At 43.9% G+C, this 8334-nt stretch overlaps 1 protein-coding gene across 1 annotated transcript in view; it reads left to right on the forward strand.

The window, feature by feature from the left end:
- The window catches only part of LOC119360901, a 12570-nt gene extending 6617 nt beyond the window's left edge, over positions 1-5953 (forward strand). The window contains exons 15-20 of the mRNA XM_037626355.1: positions 770-1059; positions 1843-1966; positions 2539-2882; positions 2990-4673; positions 5038-5288; positions 5547-5953. Of these exons, the coding sequence (XP_037482252.1) occupies positions 770-1059; positions 1843-1966; positions 2539-2882; positions 2990-4673; positions 5038-5288; positions 5547-5606 (2753 nt within the window). The 3' untranslated portion in view covers positions 5607-5953. The remainder of the gene's footprint in view (positions 1-769; positions 1060-1842; positions 1967-2538; positions 2883-2989; positions 4674-5037; positions 5289-5546) is intronic.
- The last annotated feature ends 2381 nt before the right edge of the window (positions 5954-8334 follow it).

Below are 8334 nucleotides of genomic sequence, written 5' to 3' on the forward strand. Positions count from 1 at the left end.
TTCTAGCCGTCGCACGATTGGGTGCTAGGTTTGTGCCCTGTGGCTCTGCTTTGCCAGGCTCCGAATCGGAGGTTGCGCCGCCTTGGGATGCCGGCAAGGTGCTCCGTGCTAAGAAATTTTGTTCTTTTAGAGGGGGCTGTAGCCCTAGGAAATTTCGAGCTAGGTGGGTACATAGGTCCAAGTAGGGCGTGTACTAAACCCTAGCGAGCTTATCTTCTCGCCGAGCCAGCGAATTCGTCAGAGCTTGATTTCTGGTGGCATGGGCTTTCTGTCGTGGGGGTGCCTTGCGATGGCTACAGAGGGTATCAGCTTGCAGATTGATGTTGATTTGTGCACTCATGGTATAAATTGGGTTTTGCACAGCTTCACCGAGTGTACTGGCTAGGCGCCAACAGTTGATCTCCATATTCTGGGTCTGGTTTCAGTGTTCTGTTGCCAACTTCCAAAGCATTTACTGTCTGTTATTCTGATTGCATTGTAAATTGCAAAGTCCCAAATATGGAAATGAACCAATTTGGGGTTTCCCTAATTTATTATAGCCGATTTGCTATTTAATAACATGATGAACATTGTTGCACATGTCAGTTCTCCATAGTATGTGATTTGCCCCTTAAAAAGAAAAGGTACAGGTTACACCATAAAAAAAACATGAAGTTATGGTGAATACATTAAGTGTTGATTATCTTCCTGAACAAATAGGGGTGAAGCCTATTGTAAATTTGTTATGTTTAGTTCTTTAAGTGTACTCTGTGATACACATATATTGTAGATTGCTTGCTTGCACTAAAGCTCTTCCTTTTGCTTCTCAGTTCTGCCGGTGCTTCATCTCCTCCCGCGCAAACAAATGTAGCTACCATAGATTGGTTAGGCAGCGAGCAGTTATCTAAAGTTGGGTCATCGTCCCATGTTGCTTCACATGCTGCTCAGCCATCTCTTAGTACTAATGCTGTTGGTGCTGCTATGGATTTTTCGCAACCATCATATAGACCATGGGAACGAGGAGATTTACTTCATCGACTGGCCACATTTAAGCCTTCAACATGGGCTTCTAAACCAAAGGTTGCTTCTTCTCTCTTAAACCGTGTAACTTTAAATTTGTGTCCGAGTGTACTGTTGGTTACAGTAAGGTGATGGTATTTCCTTTCAGTTTAGAACAAAAGTTTTCTCAGAGGAATGTTTAGAATAACTGAATAATGATAAAACACTTAAAAGTGGTAATGTTGGTCATTTCAATCTCAATCTAACAATTATTTCGAATTGAATTATCACTTGTGCCCTCGATATTCTTCTCTTTTGCTCTGTGTGTCCACAGCCCACTATGACACTATTTGCACAGACCAAGTTAGGAGACACTTATTGTGACTGTGAGAGAAAATGAGAAATGTGCATGCATACAAACATGCTACAATCACTTGAACTCTTCCAAATCATTAGAGAATGGAAAATTGCAAAGAGACAAAAACTGCACTCTTGGTTCCCTCAGCGGACTTGTGTTGAAACAGGGACTCCCAATGCCATGTATAGTTACAGCAAAACAGAGAGAGTAGTGATGATTTTCTTGTAAGTCTGCTTTTTTTTTTGGTCTTGGTGGTGCTGAATAAGACATTTTTAACGTACCTTTCAGCATCTGTGTGCTTGCATTATTCATGCCTATGTGCAGTTAAGATGTCTGTAGGAAAATTGTCATGTTTTCCCAACTGAAGCTCCATTCAATCAAATGATGCATATGTTAATCATCTTTTGGAAATTCTAAGTTACAAAAAATTAGAGGGAGAATCATACGCACGATAAATGGCATCACAGTTTGTTTAGAAAAGAGCATTAATTTGTTCAATTTTACAGGCTGCTAGTTCACTGGCCTGTGCTCAAAGGGGCTGGGTGAACATTGGTGTGGACAAAATTGAATGCGACTCATGTGGCGCACATCTGATATTTACTGCATTGACATCCTGGTCCCCTGCTGAAGGTATGTCCCGTGTCAGTAAATTTTGTCACTGGCCTTCTCAGTTTCGAATTAACTGGTCCTGTTTTAGGTCTGACTTGTGCAAATATATTGCATAATGTTAAACCATGAATGTGTTACCTTTAGTAAATGATAACAGTAATTGCGTGGATGTATGGCATGATTGTGTTCTTTCAGATAGTCATGCTTGCTAGTTCGATGCAAATTGTGCAATAGGGGATATCTAATCCCTTCCTTTTTTTTGTGTGAATATTTTTCCTATTAGCTGAATTAGAGAGGTTTGATTTGACTGGTACAAGTGTTCACGCTGACCGAAATTTTGTCTCTAGCATCGGTTGTACTGTGCATCTCTTAACCAACAATGTGTATGTAACTCTTGCATTGGAACGTGAGGAAATTTTTTGTTTAGTTTAGATTCTCACCACTACAGTAGAAGTTTAAGTTAAACTGGAATACTCCGAATTACCAACAGATGTTACTTATGCCATATTTAGTTTAGCTGAACTTCTTAGTTCTGTACAATTCGACACATTTTGGGCTGTGAAACCTAACTTCCCCTTATTGTTTTGTTCTAGTTGCAAATGCTGGAGAAGCCTTTGCTGAACAGCTTGATGCATCGCACCAGAATGATTGTCCCTGGAGAGGGAATAGCTGTGCTGATAGCTTGGTGCAGCTCCACTTCACACCATCAGCTCTTCTTGGTGGTTTTAAAGACCGCTGTGAGGGGCTGTTGCAGTTTATATCTCTCCCTGTTATTGCCTCGTCTGCAATAGAGAGTATGAAACTCACTAGGAGTCAGCAGATTGAACATGTCTTATCCCAATCAATCGCAATTCTGTGTGGGGAGCTGGGTTACAAAACAGATGGTACAACAGGAATTGATGTCAATCATCAAGACGAAACCTGCAGTTACTCTCAAGTATATCTCTTTTCATTTATGCTCTTCATGATGACCATTTTGTTGCTACTATTGTCGCAGAACTTTTAGCTTTACTTAATCTAGGTCAATACATCTAATGTATCCAGGCGCAGAAGCTTATTAGCCTTTGTGGATGGGAACCTAGATGGCTTCCGAACGTACAAGACTGGGAAGAAAATTCAACCCACTCTGCAAAAAATGCAGCCTCAGCTGAACCAGATAAATGCTCCCGCTTTCCTGAGCATCAGCAAAATTCATACTCTACATCAGTCAAGAAAGATAAGGGGAAAGGCAAACTACGTGTAAAAGATTCTGGATGCAGCATGAGGTCACCTTTGCTGGATTGCAGCTTATGTGGAGCTACAGTGAGAATCTGGGACTTCAGATCCGTTCCACGTCCTTCTCATCTTAATCTTGGCAACATTGATGCACCTGATGCAGGGACTAAACCCATGTTGGCACGTGGAATTAGTGCTACGAGTGGGATCAATGGATGGGTTGCTGAAGGACGTGATGAGGCATGCATTGTTGAGGGAAAATCATTGTCAAATGCTCCGGTTGACCTAAATCTGACAATGGCAGGAGGATTGCCACCAACCCATTCTGGGATGCTCTCAATGCCTGAAAATTTCAAGAATGAGGGGATGGGAATAGATCTGATGATCGGTCAGCCTACCGGGAGTGAGATTGGTGGCTATGCAGCCTCATTTGAATCTCGTGGCCCCAGTTCGAGGAAGCGTAATCTGGAGGAAGGTGGGAGTACAGCTGATAAGCCAATAAACAGGCTTCAGCCTGCTGACAGTATAGAAGGAACTGTAATTGACCGCGACGGTGATGAAGTTGATGATGCTGTACAAAACTCAGATATTCGGAACAAAAGGCCTCGTGGCTTTAATCTTTTTGATGTCAATCGTCCATCTTCTTCCGGAGCTGGTCCCAGCAGAAATTTAAGTCTTGAGCTGGATATAGATGTCAACAGATTTGAGCCATCTAAAGAGGGTCCATCTATCCTTCGCAACTCGTCTGCTAGAGACTCCATGAGGGCATCTTCTGTTATTGCAATGAATATTATTCACGGTGCGGAGGAAAATTCAATGGAGAGTGTTGAATACCATCCATGTGATGGTGATGATGTTGAGAAGCCTTCAAGTGCACTCAGGAGTGGTGGAATGAGTGACACATTGGATCTCAATTATAGCAACCAAGCACAGGAAAGCAATTTTGTACAGCCTGCTGCTGACAGTAATGCAAGAGATATAGGAGGGAGTAGTATGAATGGAGGGGAAGAAGTCCTCAATGCAGAAACAGCTCCTGCTTTTGCTAGGGATCAACTTAGCATTGGAGTTAGCGGAGGCAGTGTTGGGATGGGTGCTAGTCATGAAGCCGAAATTCATGGAGTTGAGGTTTCTGAACATAAAACTGAGAGTGTTGTCGGAGATGTGGAACCAGTTCCCGAGCTTACTGAAACCATGGGGCATACTGGTGAGTCAGCTCCTGGACCTGGAATAATGGATGAGTTTGTCCCTGGAGATGCTGGTCGAGAAGAGCCTCAGGGTGATAGCCACGATATGGCATCTCGGTTAGTGGGTCGAGTTGACAGTGGTTCAACTAAAGCTGATTCGGTCGAGAGTGGAGAGAAGATGAGCCATGCCAGAGGCCAGGAGAGTAACATACAACATTCCCTTTCTTGCAATGCAAGAGTTTATTCTGGCATTGATTTATCTAAAGATGAAGTGACTCAGACTGGTAAAATGCTGACCAAGGACGAGTATGACCCAGGAAATGATCTTGGTACTTCAGCATCTAACTATTCTCTCTGTGCTTACATGTTACATATGCCTGATTTTGTTGAACCATATTAATCAAATCTTATATAAGGTGCTTCTGAGCTGAAAAGTATACATCATTGGGGTAATTTATTTATCAGACTAAAATATTTGTCATTAAGAATTCAAGATGTTGATGACTTGATAGTTGAGCCAGTAGCAGTTTGGCATCCCATACTTGGTCAAATGACTGCCAAGCTGTGGTCCTGTATAGGACCTATACTCGGATGCTGATTAATTTTTCGATGCTGAATTTTGTGTTTTGTGTCATTCAGATAATTTTATCTTAATGTGAATATGCTATTTACGTTTTGTCATTTTGTTTTCAGGAGCAACGAATGGAGAGAATGATTATGAAACGGGTCTTCCAGAATTTGATCCAATTAAGCATCACAACAACTATTGTCCATGGGTAAATGGATATGTTGCCATTGCTTGCACTATGAATACTGGTTCCAGCACAAATAGTGCAGCATTTTGTGGCTGGCAGCTTACAGTAGATGCACTTGAGACTGTCCAGTCTCTTGGCCAGAACCAATATCAAGCCATGAGGTCTGATTCTGCGGCGTCACTGTATAAGGTGAGAATTTAGTCAACAATTATATGTCAGGCTTCCATTTCTTAGAGATGCTTTTGTGAAAACCAACCTGGTTGGAGTTGGAGAAAACAGCTACTCCCTCTGTCCCGTAATGTAAGAGTGTTTTTGACACAGTGTCAAAAACGCTCTTATATTACGGGACCGAGGGAGTAAAAAACAACAAGCTGGTGCACCTGCTCGTACGGTACTGCAGATTTCCTAGTTTAGTATACTTGACATTCTTCACCACATGTTTTGCAGGATGACCATGCTGCACCTAGCCACAAGCTGCTGAAAAGGCCAAAACACAGCAAGTGCTAACTGAAGCGCTGCTGGTACATGCGTACATTCGCTAAACTTGGATACAGCTAAAAAATAGTTTGACTGATGCAAATCTGAAGAGATCTAGTTTGCTATTTGCAAGACTAGGCTTGGAGCTCGACATAGCAGAAGAGCTCAGAAGGCGCAAACGGAATAAGTTGAGCATTGTAGATTGTAGATGGACTTGTTGCCAAGCTGTTGGTTCTTCTTTTATTGTGTTTATATATATATATATAGTATTGCTATTCTGGAAGATTTGGTGAGACTAAAATTCTGGATCTACCGTCTATAAGACTAAGATTTGTGCCAGTGAACAACATTTGGCTGAGTTAACCGTAATTTAAATTGTTGTCTGTAGTCATTTACTCCACCTTCATTTGGTATCCTCCCTTCCGGGTGAAACACTTCCTATCTGTAGTATGATGATAGGACGCAAGTCATCAGACTGCTTCAGCACCCTTGCTTTACCCTGTTAGTTGTCGCTGATTTGGTACTACTAAGTCAGCTGACAGCTAAGAGCATCTCCAACAAGCGCCCAACGCGCAGGCGCTAAAATTCGGTTTGTGGCGCGCACAACGCCGGGTTTGACATGTCGCGTAGCGCTTGCTCCAGCAGTAGCGCTAAAATGTAGTGCGCGAGCAGCCGGTGCACACATTTGTTCTTATTTTGGGCACAAATTTCACACTTCAACACAAAACTTATGGCATATATTGAATCACAAACATCATTCCAACCAGGTTCGTGCCCAAAAATTCATGCCCACAAGTTCAAATTCATGCCTACAACATAATTAAACCAAGTTCAACATGCAAACCAAGTTTATGATGACACAAACGAAAGACACAAGAATCAAGCCTCGTCCTCGTCTTCGTCTTCATCCTCTTCCTCCGATTCATCTGACTCCTCTGAAGACGATTCTTCCTCCTCTTTATTGTTCTCGCCGTATCCTCGTCACGTGAAGCTCGGAAGGTGTTGCCAAGATCTTCAACGGCATCTTCATGCGAAGGTGGCACACCGGCGCCCGGAGGTGCACCCATGCCCCCAATAAGAGACGCAAAACTTATGCCACCCATGCCACCTATGCCGTCCAAGCCACCCAGCCTCTCATGGTCTCCATGGTAGCTCCAAAGCCACCCATGAAACTCATGCCGCCCATGGTAGCTCCAAAGCCACCCATGGAACCATGCCGCCCATGGTAGCTCCAAAGCCACCCATGGAACCATGCCGCCCATGGTAGCTCCAAAGCTACCCATGAAACCCATGCCGCCAAGGCCACCGGCACCCATGCCGCCACCGCCACCCATGCCGCCAAGGCCACCGCCACCCATTGTGCGAATCATGTCTCTTTTTTGGATCAAGACTTCTTCACGGGCAAGGTTGACATACTCCTTTTGCGCATCATTGAACCAAGATGTGTCCAAGAAGAACAAGTGATTCTCCCATTCCAACAACTTAGCTCGCTCCTCCATGGCCATCTTCCTCTCCTCCAATGCCACTTTCCTCTCCTCCAATGCCACTTTCCTCTCCTCGGCGGCCACCCTCCTCTCCTCGGCCGCCAACCTCCTCTCCTCGGCCGCCAACCTCCTCTCCTCGGCCGCGGCATCTTGGTTCCTTGCCATTTTCCTAACCTCGTTGGCTTCTCTTCTTGCGTTGACAATTGCTTCCATAGTATTTTTGATCTCATCATCTCCTTTCCTCTTCTTCTTTTCTTTGTCTTTCTTCGTGTCATCCGGTCGTTTTGGCTTCGAGTATGAAACCGAGTTTGGGGTGGGGCTTCTCTTGCCATCTTCACTTGATGCATCATCCTCATCATCATCTTCCAAATCAATTGTTCGCTTGCGTTTTTTGCTCAAATCCAAATCATCAATATCCTCACGCTTCTTCCATTTCTCATCATCCTTCAATACTTCATAGCAATGAGGCAAGGTAAATGGCCTTCCTTTCTTGATCTTCCCCTTCTTGGTCCTCTTCTCCTCTCCTTTGAACAAGTTTTGTGCAATGTTCAACTACATGAAAACAAAACAAGTTAGCACAAGAAACACCAACAACAAGCATGATGTGAACATGAGGAATGATGAAACCACACTTACCCTATCATCATCATTGGTGTCAATTGGGTTCAACTTGTCAACCGCTTTTTGTGCGGCCGACCATTGTTGACAATCCCTATTGATGGTCGACCACCGGGAGTGAAGTGATCGTGTGGAGCGGTCAATTCCACTCATGTTGCAAAGATCAAAGTGTTCTTTCATCCGGAGCCAATAAGCATGTCTACTTTGATCACCTCCAACGGATGGATCCCTCGACACTTGCAACCAAGTATTGCATAGTAGGATGTCTTCGCCGTTGGTGTAATTGCCCGCTCTTCCTTTCGGTGCGTTGACAATGCCCTCGCCATCCTCGTCCACCTCGAACTCATGATCTTCAAAATGCATGTCATTGGTTTGAGACCAATGCGAATTGTTCGAGCCAACACCCATAGTTGACATGTATGCATCATCGTTCACACTACAAAGTATATAGAACAATGCAATAAGCTATCTATATGTATGCATTCAAAAAATAAAGAAGGAAAAAAAGTTCGGGATTTTTTTACCTTTGGGGCATATCGTCGAACACATTGTGCGCGTCGACCGCCGGCTCAAAAAGTGAGCTCGCCGGCGCTTCGGTAGCCGCGCTCATCACACGCCATGCAAGCTTCTTCCTCGGCGTCTTCGAGGTGCCGGAG

This window comes from Triticum dicoccoides, chromosome 2B (assembly GCF_002162155.2).
Source record: "Triticum dicoccoides isolate Atlit2015 ecotype Zavitan chromosome 2B, WEW_v2.0, whole genome shotgun sequence".
In the NCBI taxonomy this organism is placed as follows: Eukaryota; Viridiplantae; Streptophyta; class Magnoliopsida; order Poales; family Poaceae; genus Triticum; species Triticum dicoccoides.